General features: G+C 54.1%; 1 protein-coding gene across 4 annotated transcripts in view; it reads left to right on the top strand.

Annotated features, from left to right (window-relative positions):
• The window catches only part of LOC144946235 (scm-like with four MBT domains protein 2), a 43554-nt gene that overhangs the window by 2741 nt on the left and 19733 nt on the right, over positions 1 to 21080 (top strand). For 2 of the 4 annotated variants that reach the window (XM_078875113.1, XM_078875110.1), the window contains exons 2-14: positions 5173 to 5323; positions 6143 to 6255; positions 6779 to 7022; positions 8930 to 9018; positions 9610 to 9862; positions 10537 to 10634; positions 11389 to 11490; positions 14290 to 14440; positions 15772 to 15854; positions 17012 to 17138; positions 18066 to 18179; positions 20145 to 20193; positions 20927 to 20997. In XM_078875113.1, the coding sequence (XP_078731239.1) occupies positions 5227 to 5323; positions 6143 to 6255; positions 6779 to 7022; positions 8930 to 9018; positions 9610 to 9862; positions 10537 to 10634; positions 11389 to 11490; positions 14290 to 14440; positions 15772 to 15854; positions 17012 to 17138; positions 18066 to 18179; positions 20145 to 20193; positions 20927 to 20997 (1591 nt within the window). In that variant the 5' untranslated portion in view covers positions 5173 to 5226. Of the gene's footprint in view, positions 1 to 3148; positions 3346 to 5168; positions 5324 to 6142; positions 6256 to 6778; positions 7023 to 8929; positions 9019 to 9609; positions 9863 to 10536; positions 10635 to 11388; positions 11491 to 14289; positions 14441 to 15771; positions 15855 to 17011; positions 17139 to 18065; positions 18180 to 20144; positions 20194 to 20926; positions 20998 to 21080 lie in introns of those variants that run through there. The other 2 variants (XM_078875112.1, XM_078875111.1) reach the window with 2 other exon arrangements.

The raw sequence follows: 21080 nt of genomic DNA, 5'->3' as shown, positions 1-21080 counted from the left end.
TAATTATGTTTTAATATAAAGTTCTTCGTACGCAATTATAATACTTAATCCTGACATGTTCTATGAATAAATGTTTGAATATGGTCAGCAATGTGGAGAGGGTTGGATAGTTGATATTTTATATCGGGTGCCATTCTGTTGTCTACTAGTGCAGGAGAGACTTTCTACCCCTTGGCTCTCTTGAGCAAGGCACACCTTGACGCCACGAATAATACTGAGTGATAATGGCCTTTGTTTTCTAGACTCACCGAGACCCAAGACTCAGGAATGTTCCTGCATTGGGATGGTTGGCCACTGCTATGAATCGGTGTTTATGGTATGGGGAGGAGGAAGTTAAAGTTACTGGAGTACATCTCTGCATGCGAGGGTACAGAGTATTTGCCTGCTATACATTTTCACGTGATAAGCCACTTCGTTGAGCTATCATTTGTGGGCAGGTCGCTTCTAAAAAAGAGCTACGTAGCAGCTCAGTGGGCCCTACCTGGTAAAATAAAAAATAGTTTTAGTTTATAACATTCAACACTTTGCGTATGCAGTATTAAACATATGTCTGTACTGCCATCATCTCTAGGCCACATAATAACCCAAGCCCACATTTCGTATTTCCTCTGTCCACCTACAGCTACCCAGGATCAAACCAGCTTAACTTTTGAGAGTTGATGAGATCGAGAAATGTCATGGTGATTTAGTCACGGGCAGTAAATGGTATTTGTTATATCGTGCCGGTGTTTTGGTTAGGATTAGGTTGGGGCATTGAGTTAGCGATACAGTTCAGGATAAGGGTACGTTGGTATTGAGGTATAAGTAATATAGTTAGTATTAGTCATGCTCTACGTATGTACTGTTGAACTTCTTTCGCACCGAATGTAGCCAACCGCGTTAATCGGAGGTGCGGGGGAAGGATACCGCTTCCAATTAGAAGTTGCTATCAGCGAATCCACATTCTCGTCTCACATTTTAATAGAATGCTCTCAAGGCTTCTGAGGCGCATCCTGCCCCCTTCAGCCACCAATCCATCGGCCGCCAGACTCGCCTCCCGGCCACGACATGGGCTTCGCGCACCCTGCCAGAGCGCCACTTCCACTTGGCCGAGGTCTTGGCGACGTCTCGAGTTGTCGGCGGTGCCTGGGCCCCCGATGGCGCACCATCATTATTAAGCCCCTCCGTGTGGTTTACAAGCAGGCGTCATCTCTCCGCACACCTTTGAACCTGCTGTAGGTTTCGTGCCTCGTCGGTGTACAATGCGCGTATACGATGACCCCCGGACCAGCCGAGTCGGATTAACCGCACCCGGCCACCAACACAGGCGACAAAGATCTCAACCGGTCCCCGGGTTCTCCCTAGGTCGACTCGGCCTCAAACGAGTACCTGGTGTGGTGTGTAAACGTCGCCACTAAGGGGGGAGACCAAGGCGACCGGGCGTGTTTTCTGGGCCACCCACCCCCTCGTGTGCCACAGTGCCGGCCTTCGTAGGTGCTGCCGCTCGAGCACGGCACTTGCCCCAACAGTCTGTGAAGGCTACACGGGGGAACTTTGTCTCTTGTTTCCACCGGAGTTGAAATTCGTCTCGGCGGCCGTGCAGAAGTGGATTTTGTGGCGCGCAGCGAAGCACCAAACACTACGTCGTGAAGCACCAAACACAACGCCGTTTAGACCCTGCAGTTGATTAACACTCTCAGACAGCACGGCCAGTGATGAACGCGGAGAGAGGCGGTCACAGCATCGGGGCTGGGGGAGGGTTCGTGTTCGTCAACGTGAGGCGTTAGGTGGCTACAGGTTTAATGGTGGTGAGTGCTAAGCAGTTAAGCATTGGGGTTCGTGGCTAGCGCATTCGTGTTTTTATGTTGAAAGATATGGATGGGGGGGGGGGGGTCGTGTTTGTAAATCACAGTATTTAAGCGTTATGGTTCGCATGTCGGGGACAAAGCGGCCAGGGTTGGTAGTCGTGATCCCGTCGGGTTCGGGTCAGCGAGTCGTTGTGGGTCGTGGATGGGGCGAGCGCTCGTGAGTCTGCAGCGCTGCTGCGCTCGAGGTTTTACAGGCGGGGGGGCGTCGTGAAGTGGCAGTGGGGCTGGAGACGTGGAGGCGGCCACCGGTCCCGTGGCCGCTCGTTTCCCCGCGAGCCGCGGGGCCCCCACGGGGCCTTGTGACCTCGTGGCTCGCGAGCGGTGAACGCGCGGAGGGCCCCGAGGCGGCGGTTGTTTGGTGGTTGTTTGGTGGTGGCGGCGGTGGTTTGGTGGGAGACGACTCGGGGTGAAGAAGACGAACCTCGCTCGTGGCGCCATCACACGGCGTCTTGCCGCTGCTACAGGCAGCGAGCCGGGCAGCCAGGCGGGGTGGGTGAGCGCTGCCGCCGAGCTGCCGGCAAACTGCGGTTCGACCGCCGCCGCGCGGTTGAACGCAACGACGGCGCTGGGACGGCGCTTTAACAACCAAACACACCCAGCCCCCCATTATATTTGTTGTTCTTAAAACTGAATCGCGTTGCGAGAGTCGTGTTGCGTGACTTGCGGGGATGGTGGTTTAACGCGCTCTGCTCAATTCTCAATTCAAAGGCAGTGGTTGTCATGAGCGGCAGACGTTGCCGCGATCTGATGGAATAACGCGCTCTGCCTCGCTCGCTCTGCCCCGCTCGCTCTGCCCCTCCACGTAATTGAGGAAACGCAAACAATGGGAAGAGTCGCCGTGACTTCGTCTCTTTTTTTTAAGTCACCGCCGGACCTCGTCCAGGGCGATAGCGGATTGCAAGGGCTCGTAATGGCAAATGCGTGGAGGCCAGTGAAGGCCGGACGCGGCCTGGCCCTGCCCGGGGCCCTGGCTCCGAGCTGGGGCCCTCCGTGGTGTCCGCGATTCCATCGACAGGTTGAGGAGGGAGGGTGAAAACAAAGCGCCCATCGATTCTCGAACGTTGTTCACTGGCGAGACCCCTCCAGGGTTGATACAGGAGGAGCTCTCCGCTTCATTGGACCCCCTGCCCCCCATCACGCGTTACAGAGTTCAATCTGTGGGGCCACAGGGGGCCCGAGACAGCCGAGCCACCAGCCACGGACGGCGCTCTCGATCAACGTTGCAGTATATAAATTGACACGCGTGTGTATGTGTGTGGGTTGAGCAAGGTTGTAATTGTTATTTTATATATATTATTTGTATTACAAGGTAAGGCCCACTGAGCTTTATGGCTATTAGAAGCGAGACTGGCCATCGCTAGTGATAGCTCATCGTGTGGGCGTTTATAACAACCAAATAGTCTAAAAGTGTGTGATGTTGATTCTGAATGTGGAGGAGGGAAAAATCGGAGGGTCCGGAGAAGAATCCAGGGAGAAAATGCAAGCAAAAAATATACAGGTTTGGCATCGAACTCACGACCTCCTGTATACCAGGCGAGGTAGTTAACATCTCACCGCCGTGGCGAGCTGTTTTTCGAGTGTAGTTATACAATAATCATCTCCTGTCAAACTTAGGGCATTTATATCTGTTGCTATGTTTGATTATTTATACATGTTTTAATTTCTTCAAAGTGTTCAACTAAAGTCATTTAGTATACTGTATTCTCAATCCACGCGACCGCGGGGGTATAGAGAGAGACGCAAACTCCACAACAGCAGGCGTCAGAGGGCTTGGCAAACGAGACGATATGGGAGGGGGCACAAGCATCTGCGTGTGACAGTGGTGTGAGCACCATATGTGGGGCGTATCTCGACAACATTGCAATGCGTTATCTTTCTATATGTTTGATAATTGACCATGTTTCATACCTCTAATTATTTCATATGTTGTCGACATTTGAGGACGCTTTTATTTAATGTTGCCCATATTATAAATAAGATTTGTACTTACAGTATATTGGCAAAGATGAAGCGTGAAAAAAACATTAAAGCATAGCAAATGTCGTGCCATGCATGTTGCGAATTATTGTGTGTATGTTGAACTTCTTTAGCACCATACGTAGCCATCCGTGCTAATTGAGGACGTACTAACGGAATAATCTCATTAAATTATATTGTCGAAAACCAAATATATGTAAAGAATCAAACATAGCAACAGATGTCATGCCATCATTAGATAATTTAATGAGGAGTAAGCTTTACACCATTTTTTAAACGATTCTGCGTTTTTTGTTGTGCAATGTTGTGGATTGATGGCACTTTTAATGCCTAATATTGCACTTTTTTATTCCTTAATTGGCTAAAACTTTTAAAAGAAAAACATTTGAAACTATATGATTTACCTTTTAAAAATTAATTTGCATTAATCAGTATTTTTTCTCTGTGTAATGTCTGTCATTAAACGATGTGGTTCATATTGATGAAACCTGACGACCAGAAAACAAAGACGGATCACGCATTGCCACGGATAGTTGTATACGGCTAGTTGTACACGGCTAGTTGTACACAGCGTACTCCTGCAGGTGAAACGTGTCCGTGTGGCTGCCACGTGGAGTGCTGCAGTGGGTACATGGTTCGATTCTGACAGGCTGGCCCCGGTTAATATTCTGGGCATATTAACCGTCAAAAAAATACGCACAACCTGCTTCACAATGGATGTAAACAACAACTAAAAATCGTGGCAATTTGAAAAAGAGTAGGCTGTTGCGTTTCTGCGTCGTGGCCCAAATATGCCAAATGTACAATAAAATGAGTCGCGACTGAGTCACTTAATTGTTATACTCCTCTACTGCAAAACCACTGAGCAGTACCCTCCTGAAACAGAGTATTGAGATTCCGTGAGGCCGTTTTAAGTGTGTCTGCGTGTGCATTTATCTGTATGTGTGGTAAGCGGTAGTGTAGCGGTTAGTGTGCTACACTACGAACCCGGCAACCCAAGTTCGATGCCAGTGGCCAACACCAGTGACGAATATCTGAACTGGTCTTGGACCTCCCCGATGTCGTCTCAGCCTCAAATGAGTACCGGGTGTGGTGTGTAAACATCACCACTCGGGAGACAAAGGCGATCGAGCCTTGTGCTGGCCACCAACCCCCTCGTGTGCCATGCCGACTTTCATAGGTGCTCGCTAACAACACTTGTCCCAACAGTCTGTTAAAGGCTATATGGGGGATCTTTGTCTTTAGTCTCTGTCTTTATGCGTGCATGTGTGCTTGACTTTGAGGGTGATACTTGGCAGCTTTTTTGGAACCAACGATGCTGTTTGCTGCTCTCTGTTGACTCAGCCAGACCTGCGCCCGGGCAGAAGTGATGCCTTCTGCCTAGGGAGCCGAGAAGCGCGCGATGGAGAGCGAGGCGGACACCGCAGCCAGAGAAGCGTCGCACGGCCATCCTGAGGCTCAGACTGCTACGTGGGCCCCGGCCCATGCCAGTGAGTCAGGTAGGCAAGGCGTTTATTTCAGCACCATTGTCTTTATCAAAATCATCAGCTGTCGGTCACCTCCTTATCACTCTGCTATCGTTACTACCATGGTTACTGTTTCCATTCAATTATTTTGTTAATTCGTCCACCCATGTTGAAGACTCGGTCTACCACCAGCCTGTTTTTGTCTCTTCCACACTGTTCAACCACCACGCTGTAGGTCACAACAACTAACTCACCCACCCATTCACTTGCCACACTGCTGCAGGTCACAGGACGTGTTTTTCTGATACTTCCCTCCCACTGCTCCACTGCGGAATTCCCTCCCATCCTCTCTGTTTTCCCCAGGCGATTATAATACAGTAGTCCCTCGGTTAGCGTTTTTAATCCCTTCCACGAAAACTGCTGTTAACCGAAATAACTGTTAATCGAATTCACTTATAAGTTGAAAAATAGGTAAAAGTCTGCAAGAGAGCTGTTTCCACTGGCAAAACAGAAAACACTGTAAACAAAGCCAGTCTCGAAGTCTAAAAGTTCATAAATGGGCATCGCTGATGAGCTGAGGCACACTCTGCCCCACCAATGAGCATTCGGATTTAACGTCAACATACCGTTAATCAACATTTTAAAGTTAGTCAAACCATGGGGTTCTATGGGAGGCGAAACGTTAACCAAAAAACCGTTAACTGATGTCACTTAACCGAGGGACTACTGTAATAACCTTGTTCGATTCAAGCATCTCATTAACTCTTATTCCGCATGTTTGATAGCGCTGTTTGTTGCTGGCCAGTTGATACTTTAGGCCTTTGTGTGCCTGCTTATTGTTTCTTTGCCTAGGCGTGTGCTGCAGTGAGGAGGGCGAGGAGGAGGAGGAGGAGGCTTGGTTCGGCTGGGAGGAGTACCTCGACGAGATAGGAGCCATCGCTGCGCCACACACCAGCTTCTTGCACGTGCGTGCACACGCCGGCGATGGGTCGGTTATTGAGGATATACTAAATGACTTTAGTAAATACTATGTAGAAATTAAAACATGTCTAAATAATTAAACATAACAAGAATTATAAATGCTCTAAGTTTGACAGCCCATGATTACTTTGTATCTACACTCGATTAACTGCTCGCCACGGTGGCGAGATGTTAAATACCTCGCCTTCTCTGAGTCCTCCGGTTTTTCCCTCCACATTTAGAATAAACATCATGCGTTTAGAGTATTTGGCTGCGATAAATGTCCACTTTGATAATCCACTTTGTTAAACTATCATTTGCGATAGTTAGGTCACTTGTGAAAAATAGCTTCATAGCTCAGTGGGCCTTACCTGGTAAAATCCTTCCCTAAATCTCGAGACTCTCAGGAGGGTCCTGCTGAGCTTGCACACTAGGGGGTGATGCGCCTATTGCTAAGAAAACGAACCCCAGGTGGCGGTGGTGGTGATTATGACGGTGATGATGACGATGCGCCGCCACCCCCCACAGGTGGAGCGGAGCCTACAGAGCAGTCTCAGCGCCGGCATGCTTCTGGAGGTGGCGAACGGTGGCGCGCCGCCCGCCACGTTCTGGCCAGCGGAGGTGGTGATGACTTGCGGCCCGCTGCTGCTGCTGCGCCCCGTCGGGCACGGGGGCGACCGCAGTGCCGACTTCTGGCGCGACATCCTGACGGCCGAGCTGCACCCCGTGGGGTGGTGCGCCCGGCACCAGCGCAGCCTGGTGCCACCGTGCGGTAAGTTACGTGGCGGGTCCCCGACTGTGGCGGTGGGGGGTGCGGAGGGTGGCACGGGAGAGGCCGAGGGCCGAGCAGGAGGAGGAGGAGTGGCAGGGAGCGGACCGGGTGGCTGGCTGCGTCAGCACTCGCAGAGGAAGTGCTGATATTTTCGTTGTGGGAATTTTCCCGAAATGTAATTCAAATCTTGTATGTATGTTAAACTTCTTTCGCACCGTACGTAGCCAACGGTGGTAATCGGAGGTGTAGTGGAAGGGGACAACAAGCTAAACACAAAATCCGTTCTAAAGAAATTCGTTTTCAATCTCTTTTTAAAAGTGCATAGTTTCAGTGGCTTACAAATATCGGACAGAAGAGAATTCCAGATAGCTACAGAAACGCATATGAAAGCGGGCGATGCAGTGACCGTCTTTATTCGACGTCTATTTTCTTTAGATAAGATGGGCATTGTGCCACAGGAGAGGGCATCATACGGATCCTCCACCCTGTGATGGAGAAAGGCCCATGGAACCAGATACCACAGAGCTACCTCTGAAAGCCCTTGAATATGTTCTCTGGTCCACACAGTAGGAGGCTGAATTTTCCCACTCACCCTGCATATCAGAGTAATGTTCTCCATAATAAAGGTTTTTTGGGTTAGATCGCGTAAATATGAATGTGTGGGTAAACCCGCCACCACTCGACACAGCCAATTAGTAAGGTTTGTCACGTCAACAAAATGTGTCAATTCGTTACGACTAATGCACACAGGTGTGTTGGAGAGTAATCCCACAACATTTTACGTGATCTAACCCTAAAAACCTAATATTGGTCAGAAAAGCCTACGTGTTAAAGAGAGTAATGTTTTTCACGTGACAGTTAAATCCATATTTTAATACTGATAGGAACCTCCTGGTTGCACCAGCCCACAGGGGATTATGGGGTCCGTCGTGCAGGGAGGGGCTTGGTGCGGAGGGAGGGGCTGCGTGGGGAGGGGCTGGGTGGGGAGGGGCTGGGTGGGGAGGGGCTGGGTGGGGAGCGTGGGGAAGGGTTGGGTGGGTAGGGTGGGGCTGGGTGGGGGGGGTGGGAGTGGTGGGGTTGGGCTGGGTGGGGTGGGGTTGGGCTGGGTGGGTTGGGGTGGGGCTGGGTCGGGTGGGTCTGGGCGGGTTGGGGCTGGTCACCCCGTGGTGCCCTTATACAACTCAACGTTTAACCTACTCACTCCGGCTTGTGGCTGCCCTCACAGTGGGGCATATTTACGGAATACACCACGCCGCCGTTGACCCTGGCAATTGACCGAGCAACCGAACGTTCCTACTAGCTTCCCCCGCAGGAATGTGTTTCTCAGAGCTGGAATTGTGGTGCAATTTATTGCGTAACGAAGTTGTATCCGATGGGTTTATTTCATGTGGTGGTAATTGAATTGGCCAAGACCATTGACACACATTGCACTTGAGCATTCCTTTTAATTACAGGCAGCTGCCTGGAATCGGCGTACCTGGAGATAACCCATGCTTATGAGAGGACAAGCACAAGTAGTACAGGTTGAAAAACCAATCTTGCTGTACTACCATCTTCAGGCCAACTGCTTTGCCTGACTGTCGAGAACAGTATATTTGAGGTAAAAGTATTATCCGGAATGCTGTGTGGATCAGAGCTAGACTCTGACGAAGCAGCTCGACGGGAGACTCGGCCGATAGCCGAGACCGGCATCGGAGTGGTCTCCAAGAGTCCGGGGACCAAAGGGAAGAGAAGGCCTAAGGCCAGGTGGTGGGAGACGGTCGGGGCAGATCTATTTCGCAGGTCGTGCTGCGTGTCCACTGCGAGCAGGCGTGGGGCCTGGCGGAGGAGGGTAGAGGGGAGCGGTGGGGCATTGATGGCTTTGTCCCCAATGGCGCCCCGATCTCGATCTCGTCCGTTCCCTGCAGCGATCAGAGAGAAGCACCCGCACTGGGAGGCGCTGCTCGCCGAGGGCCTCGCGAACGCCCGCACCGCACCGCCCAGCCTCCTGGAAGGGGTGAGCCGCTGCCCGTCACGCGCATGGCGCCGTCCGCCTTTGAGGGCGGGCGCCTTCTGTCCACATTCGTCTCTCCGCACGACAAGCACGAGACTTGGTTTACACATCCCCTGGTCCACGCGGCCTTCTGGGAGTGAATTTCTTTTCAGCAGCATTGGTTTAATAAATGCAAACTCTTGCCCGGTTTCAACATTGAGTGTCTTGTCAACAGTCAGGGTTGATTTAGGTTAGGGACTCCTTTCTGTTAATTATTGGTCCTTGTTCGATGCGAGCAGTCTACCAGCATTGGTTTAAGTAGCTTCACTCTCAGTGGTAGAGTGACAAAAGCTAAAATCCTGAACTGAGCCCATCATCCCTGTGAAGTCAATAAAAATGAGTAGGACTTAGTGGAGAGGTCAACAACAGTCTCTTATGTAGACAACCCCCAACGTCATAGGAATGTGGAATTTCCATCGCTGGCTACGGGCTGTAAACCGGAGCACCGTTGCCTCAATGCTCGTCGTTACATTATTCGGGTTGTCTCTCCGAAACGGGAGCGGTCGGGCTCACGGGGTCTACGCCTTCCCTTACCGGGGCGTCTCTTGCCCGCAGCCCAACCGTGGGCGGCCGCCGGTGGAGCTGATTGTGCCGGGCGATCGGCTGGAGGTGCGGGAGGCCACGGGGCGCGAGTTGCGGGCGTGGCCGGCGGCCGTGGTGCGCAACGTGGGCGGCCGCCTTCGGCTGCGGCCGTGCGGGCTGGGCCCCGAGGAGGCGGCGCGCGACGCGTGGCTCTTCTACCTCCACCCGCGCCTCCACCCGCTGGGTTGGGCCCGCGGGAACCGGTGCGCCGTGGAGCCCCCGGCCGGTGCGTGGCAAGCCGTCGCCGCCTCGTCTGCTCGCCCACCCCCCCACCCCTCGTGTGCTTTGGTTTCGTGTTCGGCGTTTTTAGGACGGCAGTGCGGTGGTGACGTTCGCGCCACGCGTCGATAAGCGCTGCTTGGGTTTCCGGTACTGACCCAGGCACCGTGTGGCGTGGAGTTTGTATGTTCTCTTCCCCCCCCCCACCTGTTCGACATGAGTTTCCTTCGGGTTCTCCAGTTTTACTCCTCCGTAGAAAAAGCCACACACATACATTGCCATTGGTATTGGCCAAATTCTAATTACATTGTCTGTAATTGGTATTATAACTTGTCAATGACATCCCATTGACATCCCAATGCTGAAAAAAGTACTCAATTGGGATCATACACACAGCAGCAGCATCACCCCCAACTGCGGAAACTTGGCAGGAGCCTCCTTAAAAAGAGTTGACACCCAGGGAGGCTTTCCTGGGTAAACAAGCAGAATCGTAATAATGAGTGAAAGAACGAGGCTCTTTGCACGGTGATGGTGTCGTCATGGCGGGGTTGATGATGATGGTGGTGGCCGCGGTGACGGTGAGCTTTGCGGTGGTCATGGTGGTAGTCTCGGCGGTCTCGCACCACATCGCTCGCTGACTCCTCGGCCGCCGTCGCCGCCCTCCTCTCTGTGCCCCCACAGCCGTCGCTTCTCTGCGCACAGCGGAGCAGTGGGAGGCGGCGCGTCGGGAGGTGTACGACCCGGACGCGCGGGACGCGGTCCCCCCAGAAATCTTCAAGGTGCGGGGCGTGCGGACGTTGCCGCTCTTCTTACTCAAGCGGAGACGCGTCACACAATGGCGTCTCTTCTTTGGATGATGCCACGGGATCTCTATTGTTACACCCTTTAGCAGATGGCACTTGGCGTGCTTTGGTTTATATGCAGCGCACTATTGTATTATTTTTTACTTCTTTCGCACCGGACGTAGCCAACCTTGCTAATCGAAGGTGCGAGGGAAGGACAACAAATTAAACACAAAAGGCAGTTTTAAAGAAATGAGTTTTCAGTCCAGATTAAAAAGTGCATAGCTTCAGTGGGTTTCTAATATTGGAAGAAAGAGCATTCCAGACAGCGCGCAATGCAGTGACCATCTTTGTTTGATGGTTAGCCTAAAGCTGCTGCGAGGATGACCGGAGTTCGCGTGATGGTGGTTTATGCTCCTTGACGAGATCAGCAAGGTATTGTGGTTCATTTGTGGCAAGCGCTTTGTGTGGAATGAGTGCGACCTTATAACACTATTCGTTCAGCAACCGGAAGTCAATACAGCTCAGCAAGCACCGGATAGACATGGGCGGATCTTCCAGTACCCGTCACGACACGTCATGTGCCGAAGAATTTTGTACAGGCTGCAGCTTGCTGTTGTATTTTGCTAGACGTCCCGTAGAGGAGTGAATTGCAATAATCGAGCATTAAACGCGCTTTGCCGGCCGCTGGGCCCGTGCGCCACCGCCCCGGGCACTCGACGTGCGACTCGATTGTCCGTTTTGTCTCCAGGAGGTGGCGGAATCGCGAAGCCATCGCTTCAGCCAGGGCATGAAGCTGGAGGCCGTGCACCCAACGCTGCCCTTCAGCATCGCCCCGGCCACAGTCACCAAGGTGCGTTCGCCGACGCACAGCGACAACGGCCGCTGGCTCCTGCCGCTGGCTCCTGCCGCTGGCACGGGTATGCAGCTCAGATGAGAGAGGGAGCTACTCTCCCGCTCCTTCTCTGCCTCTCGCCACCGCGGGGCGCTGCGGTGGCGAGACGCTGACTCCCTTCGCCTGGGTATGCCGGAGGTCGTGGGTTTGCGTGTTCTCTCTCCCTGTGGTGGTCGCGTGGACTTTCCTCCGGGTCCTCCGGTTTTTGCCCTCCACATTTTTAAACATGCGCTTGTGCCAGACTAGGTGTACCCTGAGGCCACGTACATTGTCGTAGGCTCGCTCACTGACAGGACGTCACGGAACTGACGTCACGCTCACGTGCAGTAAGCGATCAGGTCTGTTGTGAAAATCATCGTGGCTGCAGCCATTACACTGACCACTTCCCCGGTCTTGCGGAGTACCAGAGGTGCGCAGACCACAGGTTGGAGAAGCCACTGGTTTAGAGGCTATGGAGGCCTGATTTATGACATTCATGGATATTCTTATTCCTGGACATGCAGCCCAGCGAGCTCACTATAACCAGGCAAAGAAAGGGCCCGGCTCGGCCTTTGAATGGTCGCGTGGAGTTTTCTCCAGCTCGTCCGATTTTTCCCTCCACATTTAGAAACACACGTTTACAGTATTTGGCTGCTATAAATTTCCACGTGATAAACCACTTTGTTGATCTATCATTTGTGATATCCAGGTCACTTCTGAAAATGAGCTATCTAGCTCAGTGGGCCTTACCTGGTAAAATAAAACATGGTTTAGTTTATAGAATACAATAAATATATAAGACTTGGCAGAGAAACAAAGAGAAAATATAAAAATCTGATTTATATAATCAATTTGAGTCTTCCTAATCCAGTATTTATGTAATCATTAAACATATCATGTCTGTCATAGGTGAAGGCCTGGGCTGCACAGTGGAACCTGGCCCTCCAATCTTACTTGCCAGCGTGAATGTGGCATTCGTTTTGTTCTTTGAGCCTTAGGCGTTTCCGCTGAATCCTGAGCAATCCGAGGAAGACCACCACCACAGTACCCTGGTGTCTACAAACTAAGTTGCCTCTGTGGTAGCAGTTACATTGGGGAAACCAAACGACATGTCTCGGACCGCATCCGTGAACATAAAGCTGACCTGAAACACGGTAGGACAAACACCTCAGCCGTGGCAGATCACTGTTACAACTCAGTGGGCTCACATGACATTGACTTCTCCAAGACAGAGGTTCTCTGCAAGCCATCTGGCTATCATGAGAGATTCGTTCATGAGGCGATCCACATATACAAACACAGAGACAATTTTAACCGAGAAGATGGATTCTGGCTTAGCAATCATTGGAAGGACGTAATAAACCATTTCGATACACATTAGGGTGGGTAGAATAATACATAGTGTTATGTTGAAATGTATAAGGTATAGGGTGGTTTATAGTAATACAGTATATAATTTAATGTTGGGTTTATCTATGGCAGTATATAGTACGGTATATGCTTGTGTGATGTAAGAGAATAAAGTTTAGATGGAAGCATATTATATAATTTTTACGACGTAGAATTGTAATGTATTACTTGCTGTTAGTAACTCAGCTTATTGTAGAGTATAGTAAGTATACTGATGGTGCTATGCAGTTTATACTTTAGTTTTTTATGTAGTTTATACTTTAGTTTTCTACGTGGTTGTTTAGTAACTGCAGCTACATATCAATAACATTCCTTTCCTTTGTTAATGCTACTCCCTGCACCCCCCCTTGGTGCTGTTGATCCTGCATATTACATGGGCATAATATGCCTTTGAAACCCCCCCCCGCCCACCTCCTACGCATTTCCCATGAATATGCTAAATTCCTCTTCATATGCACATTCTTTTTTGTTAAGGCGCTCTTCCACCTCCAGCCCAGTTTATATATAAGCTCCTAGCTTGGTAGTGTCTCATTCTTCACCTGAAGACGGCTGCTTGCGTTGTAGCGGAAACGTCGTGAGAATTATTTCATTTTATTATGTTTTATTTTTATTATTTTATTACTTCCCTTCTACGTGACTTTACCGAAAGAACCAAGAAGATGAAGACCACCACCGCCCAGACAAGCTCAAGCCTGTGGCAGGCCCTCTCGTCTTGGTACAGCTAACACCTCGGGAGTAGTTCTCATTTGACGTTACCATGGCGAAGACCAGTGCACCGCAAGACGGACTTGCTGCAAGCGCGTGTTTACATGTGTGTGTTTTCGTGTGTGTTTGCGTGTGTGTGTGTGTTTGTGTGTGTGTTTGCGTGCGTGCTTTTGCCTGTGGGGAGCGGTTGCACAGTGGTTTGTGCACTGTGCTACTAACCCGGTGACTGGCGTTCAATTCCCTATCATGGCCAAGACCAGTGACGATCATCTGAACCGGTCCTGGGCCTCCCCTAGGTCGACTCAGCCTCAAATGAGCACCTGGTGCGATGTGTAAACATCACTACTAGGGAGACAAAGACGGTCGGGCCTGGTGCTGGCCCCCCACCTCTTCGTGTGCCATGCCGGCTTTCATAGGTGCTCGCTAACGGTACTTGCCCCAGCAGTCTGTTAAGGCTATAACGGGGGATCGTTGTCTTGTGTGTGCATGTGTGTGCATTACAGTGTGTGTGTGCGCGCGTCAGTGTGTGCCAGACGTGGTGCTGGCCAGGCCCACCCTCTCGTGCGCCGTGCCGGCCTTCACAGGTACCGCTCGCTAACAGTACTTGCCCCAGCAGTCTGTTAAGGCTATCCGGGGGGGGGGGTTTCTTTATGCTTGTGTCAGGTGCTAAGCGAGCGGTTTTTCGTGGTGGAGATGGACGCGGCGGGTGGGGAGGTGGCGCCGCTCGCCCCCCTCGTGTGTTCCCTCGATGGCCCCATCACTCTGCCAGCGCAGTGGAGCCTCAAGAACGGGGTGCCCTGCACGCCGCCCCCCGGTACGGCGATTGTGGATCTGAGAACCAAACCGCCGGTGTGGCAGTGCCACGGGCGAAACTATGCCGTAGGTTTGTCCTGGCAGTGTTTACGCCGTTTGCCTGCATCGGTAGTTGTGTCCGTCGTGAGGCGAGACTCGCCGAGTCCCAAGACTATCTTTCAGGACCCGTGGAGAGAATTTTGGCCAGTTGCATGAATGGGTGCATTTGATGCATTGTGCGTATGTATGTTCAACCTCTTTCGTGCCGTACCGAGCCAACCGTGCTCATCGGAGGTGTGTGTGCCACATCCATTGTGGGAGAAGGCCAATGGGTTCCCTGGCCCCTCATTCCTGTCCTTCCATCCCGTGGGTACCGCTGTGAGCGCCCACAAACCTGCAGGATCCCCAGGCCTCGGCCTGCGTCGTGCTGGAACACAGGGTGTGCGTGTGTCACGTCCGTGTGTGTTTGTGTGTGTCACGTCCGTGTGTGTTTGTGTGTGTCACGTCCGTGTGTGTTTGCGTGTGTCACGTCCGTGTGTGTTTGCGTGTGTCACGTCCGTGTGTGTTTGCGTGTGTCACGTCCGTGTGTGTTTGTGTGTGTCACATTTGTGTGTGCTGCGTGTGCGCCACATCCGTGTGTGTGTGTACGGGAACCACTTTTATGTCAATGTTGGCAGAACATTTTCCAAACTTGTAGAGAATAGGGATTTGTCTCACCGTCTCTTTAAGTGCCCTCAAAGTGCACCTAGCCTGGCACCAGCACTATAGTAACGTCACCATCACCTAGTGGCGATTGGCGGCTGTTGTGTATGTGTCTGCACTCGTTATGTCTGTGTTGTGTTTGTGAATGCCCTATGTCGACTCAGCCTTAACTGAGTACCTAGTGTAGTGTGTAAACATCGCCACTGGGGAGATAAAGGCGGCCGGGCGTGGTGCTGGCCACCCACCCCCTCGTGTGCTGTGCCGACCTTCATCGGTGCTTGCTAACAGCACTTATCCCAACAGTCTGTTAAGGCTATACGGGCATTTTTGTTATATTTGTTGTGTGTGTTTGGCAGTGTGTAAGTGCGTGTATGTGTCTTAGTCACGGGCCTCTGCTAGGTCGACACAGCCTGAAATGAGTACCTGGTGCATTGTGTATAAAACATCAGCCCTGGGGAGACCAAAGTAGCCGGACGTGGCACTGGCCACACCACCCCCTTGTGTGCCATTCTCGCCTTCGCAGGTGCTGCTCGCTAATGGCATTCGGCCCGACAGTCTGCAAGAGGCGACACGGAGGCATCCTGGTGCGTGCATGCTCACGAGCGCCGGTGTGTGTTGGTGTGCGTGGTGTGCGTGGTGTGCGAGCGGCAGGCTACGAGGGACAGGATTTTGACTGGGCCGAGTACTTGAAGAGCTCGGGAGCGGAGGCGGCGCCTGGCTCGTGCTTCCTGACGGTACGCTTCACTTCCCGTGCGCTGTCACATTCGTGGGAAGCCACGGCAGAGGCAGGGCCGCTCCGCTGGACCGCAAAGTGGCCAAGAGGTGGCAGTACAGCAAGTAGATCACATTTGCCTAAAGACAAGGCCTATGTTATTTCCTAGTGTTCGTGCGTGTGGTTGGTCGATTGCCCGCCGAGTTGCCACGGTCGCTCGCGGTGAATGCGTTGCTGGCAACGGTTGCCGCGACCTCCAGGCCTCCACCGGCGGAGACGCCGCCCCCTGTCCACGCCGCACCGGGAGGCAGTGGTCGCCCAGCTGTGTGCAGCGCTTTTCTCCGCTCGTTTGTTCGAGGTTCGCGGTTCGAATCCGGCGGCCGCCCTGCGCCCTGGTTAATGCTGCGGGAGTGCGAACGGTAAATGTACGCGCCCGTCCGTTTCACGGTGGACGGTTAAGGATCCTGTGACGTCATTCGAAAAGAGGGGGCGTCATGGACAACATTTGTAAAATTTGAAAAATGACCCCGCAAATTACAGTCTGTTCACCTATAACGCGATAAACGGGCCCAATTAGCACCCGACGTTCCGGACAATAACCCTTCTTCATGTGTCGGAGAACGACTCTGAGTACTTGTGCTGTGAAGAAGGGCCATTGCCTGAAACGTCATCTATTATACAGTCTATTCTCCTGTAACGTGGCGGTAATAGTTGTGCTTCTGAAGGACACCACGTTATGGAAAAATCGCGTTATAATAAATGATAAGCAATGTAGGGTAAAGCACGGTCCGCGACAACACGTGAGATGCGTACGCAAGATGAACAAAGACTGAGGTGCGTGGGTAGCATCTAGAAGCATCCAGCAGCATCCCACCTTCTGGGATGCTATGCCGAGGCAGCCGCACTACTGCTTATTCACTCGATCGCGTTATACCCATATTCGCATCTGCGTAATAAAAAAAAATGTTCCCGAATGCATTCCTCGCGTTATATCCGGCACGCGTTATGAAAGCAACACGCGTTACAGGAGAACGGACTGGACTCGACTACCATTACACACTCGGCAACATCTCCCCCTTCCTGGGATTGCCCCCGCGCACGTTACAACGATAGCCGGCGGTACCAAATGTGCTCGCGATGGCGATGGTGAACGTGCGCGTGTGCATGCGTGTGCCGCAGGACGAGCCGCAGCACGGGTTCATCCAGGGGATGCGCCTGGAGGTGGTGAACCCACTGCTTCCCAGCGAGCTGTGCGTGGCCACCGTCACGCACCTCCGCCACCACCTCATGTGGCTGCGTCTGGAAGGTAAGGTGGCGGTGGCGGCGGCGGCGGTGGTGGTGGTATTTTTAATTGTTGGGCGGCAGAGCCTCGGGTTCGATTCCCGACTCGGGGTGCCTTTCTGCATGGAGCTTGTACGTTCTCTCTCTCTCTCCCCTTGTTCTGCGTGTTTTTCTTCAGGGTTCTGCGGTTTCCTCCTCATAATGAACCCCCACCCCTCCAATGTCGAGGCAGCTCTCGCTTTATCGCTCGAGATGCGTTCCTGGAGAAGTGAGCGCTCGCCGAATCAGCACTAAAAGGGGTCGTTATTCCATTGTTGTAAGTGGGGATGCGTTCCCGACAGCGTTATATTTGTTACGTATGAGCAATATTTATGAGGGCTTCTTCGGGGTATCGGTAATAGCACCAATAATAATACAGATGGTAATCATTAGTTCATAGCTAAAAAGAATACATTCTTATAACACCATCAAGTAAGCATTACGTACTGTACTCACGAAAGCATTCTACTATACTCCGACATGGCAGCGGTGGGAGAGGAGGTTGGAGGAGCTGCTGATTCTCTCCCAGTCCGGGGTCACTCTCAGAGAAGGGTTGCAGGCCCTCCGTTGTCTTTGCGATGCCTTAGGTCTACATTTCTATGCTGAGGTTTCTTTTAGGCGTAGTGAGACTTGATCTTGGTCTCGTGAGTTCTCACCTGACTAAATAGATTTAACTGGAATTGGCCAAACATCCCCGCTGCTGACAATTTACTGGCAGGACTCTGCCAAGCTTTCGCGAGGCTCTCCCGGGTACACAACGCAGTGGTAACGAGAGGAAGAAATCCACGCAGGGCTTCTCCGTGCCCACGTTCCCTTGCGCGTTCGACTCCTCCAGCAGGGAGCGGAGAGAGGCTCTCTCTGTGCATTGGCTTGCAGCTTGCCCGTCCGTTTTGTGCCACGCGTGTGCGTGCAGGCCTGCAGCAGCCGCAGCCCGACTGCATAGTGGACGTGCGCTCCATGGACATCTTCCCCGTCGGGTGGAGTGAGTCCAACGGTTACCCGCTGCGGGCGCCCCGTCGCTCCCCACGTGAGCACCGGGGACGCACGGGGGACTCGCACGGGAAACACGGGGTGACGTGAGGGAGACGCGGGGTGACGCGAGGGAGACGCGGGGTGACGCGAGGGAGACGTGGGGTGACGCGAGGGAGACGTGGGATGACGCGAGGGAGACGCGAGGGAGACTCTGGGTGACGCGAGGGAGACGCGGGGTGACGCGAGGGAGACTCGGGGTGACGCGAGGGAGACACGGGGTGACGCGGGGGAGACACGAGGGAGACACAGGGTGACACGAGGGAGACGCGAGGGAGACACGGGGTGACGCGAGGGAGACGCGGGGTGACGCGAGGGAGACGCGGGGTGACGCGAGGGAGACGCGGGATGACGCGAGGGAGACGCGAGGGAGACGCGGGGTGACGCGAGGGAGACACGGGGTGACGCGAGGGAGACGCGAGGAGACGCGAGGGTGACTCGAGGGAGACGCGAGGTGACGCGAGGGAGACACGAGGGAGACACGGGGTGACGCGAGGGAGACGCGAGGAGACGCGAGGTGACGCGAGGGAGACGCGAGGTGACGCGAGGGAGACGCGGTGTGACGCGAGGAAGACGCGGGGTGACGTGAGGGAGACGCGGGGTGACGCGAGGGAGACGCGAGGGAGACACGGGGTGACGCGAGGGAGACGCAGGGTGACGCGAGGGAGACGCGAGGGAGACGCGGGGTGACGCAAGGGAGACGCGGGGTGACGCGAGGGAGACGCGAGGGAGATGCGGGGTGACGCGAGGGAGACGCGGGATGACGCGAGGGAGACACGGGGTGACGCGAGGGAGACACGGGGAGACGCGAGGGAGACGCGGGGTGACGCGAGGGAGACGCGAGGGAGACACGGGGTGACGCGAGGGAGACACGAGGGAGACGCGGTGTGACGCGAGGGAGACGCGGGGTGACGCAAGGGAGACGCGGGGTGACGCGAGGGAGACGCGGGGTGACGCGAGGGAGACGCGGGGTGACGCGAGGGAGACACGAGGGAGACACGGGGTGACGCGAGGGAGACACGGGGTGACGCGAGGGAGACGCGGGGTGACGCGAGGGAGACACGGGGTGACGCGAGGGAGACGCGGGGTGACGCGAGGGAGACACGAGGGAGACACGGGGTGATACGAGGGAGACGCGGGGTGACGCGAGGGAGACGCGAGGGAGACACGGGGTGACGCGAGGGAGACGCGGGGTGACGCGAGGGAGACGCGGGGTGACGCGAGGGAGACGCGGGATGACACGGGGTGACGCGAGGGAGACGCGGGGTGACGCGAGGGAGACGCGGGGTGACGCGAGGGAGACACGAGGGAGACACGGGGTGATGCGAGGGAGATGCAGGGGGGACACGGGAGAGACGTGCGGGGGAGATGCATGCACTAACGCAGGGGAGATGGGGGAGACGTGGGGGAGACCCGGGGAAGTTGTGGGGGAGTCGCGGGGGAGACGCAGGGGAGACTCGGGGGAGATGGGGGGGAAGTGCATGCGAAAACGCTGGGGGGACACGGTGGTGATGCAGGCAGGGATGCGGGGGAGACGCGGGGAGACGCCGTTCTCATCTTTCACCGCGTCGCTGCCTCTGAGATTTTAACCCCTTGACTTTGAGTCAGAGTCTGGTACTCGGCTGGGTTGCAGCAGGCGCCGTTAGGTTGCGCCCCTGCTTCTAGCCGGAAAGTTTTGCCGCGGATCTCTGCGCATCCCCTTCACGTGGTAGCGGTGGTCGTGGCGTGAAACTAGCAGAGAGGAGTGCAAACCGGTTGCGTTCGTTGAGCACGGCCTGTATCCTCACGGCTCGGTTCTGGCTCGAGTGAGAGCCGTCCCAAGCCAGGCGTTTAACTTGAGCCGCCGCTGCTCACGAGTCTGTGGAAGCAACCGAGCGGGTCGAGCCATTGGGCTAGAGGGGGTGGAGGAAACTGCTCGCGCCGCGGGGAGGGTGACGGGCGTGGGCGTTCTTCTGTCTTGCAGCTGTCGGCGTCGCCCACAGGAAGATTGCCGTTGTGCAGCCGAAGCAACAGTAAGAGAGCGTGCACGATCACAGAGAGCACACGAGTCCGTTCTTCTCTGCACACAAAATATAGATGAAGTTCACTGCAACAGCTTTGCGGGTCTTCGTGCAAACCTCGTACGGGTTTTGACCCTCGGAATCTCGCCATCATCATCGGGCCCGTTAGGTACTTGCTGCCGCGTCCGGCAGCTGTTGATGACGACCGTCTCGCTCGATCGGTCGGTGCGGAAGTGGATTTACAGAGTGCCGAGCGTGGCGATGATCGTCGATCAGCCACTCTGTTTGGAGGTGGCCTCTCCGGTCTTGTTCGACCGGCATTGGCTCGAGCGAGCCTGACTCTGCTGATGAGACACTGAATGTTAAAACCGGGCCAGAGTTTGCTTGTTCCCATCAACGCTGTCCAAAATACCTGTGTGCTCCCAGAAGGCCATGCTGCCAATGCGGCTCGTAGGGATGCTTCATATTGTTGACGCGCGCGCACACGCGCACACGTGCATGCACGTAGGGGGGGGCTCATTCATTGGACCGTGAGCGCGCCTCTTAGAAACGCGCCCACTTGGCTCTTAATAGAGACTCGCCGGTGTCTGTGGCCTCGCTGTGGCGCTTCCTGACCTGTGTCTGCGCAGTGCGAACGCGGTGTAAGGGGACGATGCCCCGAACGTCACCGTGCCTGAACGGTCACCGGCGGCCGTCGACAGCGCGTCCCGCCGCGTGTGCCCGATCTCTGCTCTGCGGTGTGCAGAGTGCCGGTGCCATTTGCCGCGGGGGAGACGCGGGCGCGGAGGGAGCTGTCGCTGCAGCCAAGCGACACGGGTAAACGGTGGCGGAAGGGGAGATCTGCTAATCCACCCAGGGCGACTTCACGAACGCTCCGGTCACGTCCGTTGTTAATGGGT

The sequence above is a fragment of the Lampetra fluviatilis genome, chromosome 40, assembly GCF_964198595.1.
Source record: "Lampetra fluviatilis chromosome 40, kcLamFluv1.1, whole genome shotgun sequence".
Lineage (NCBI taxonomy): Eukaryota > Metazoa > Chordata > Hyperoartia > Petromyzontiformes > Petromyzontidae > Lampetra > Lampetra fluviatilis.
The sequence above is the reverse complement of the archived record's forward strand: the minus strand, read 5'-3'. Positions and strand labels throughout refer to the sequence as shown.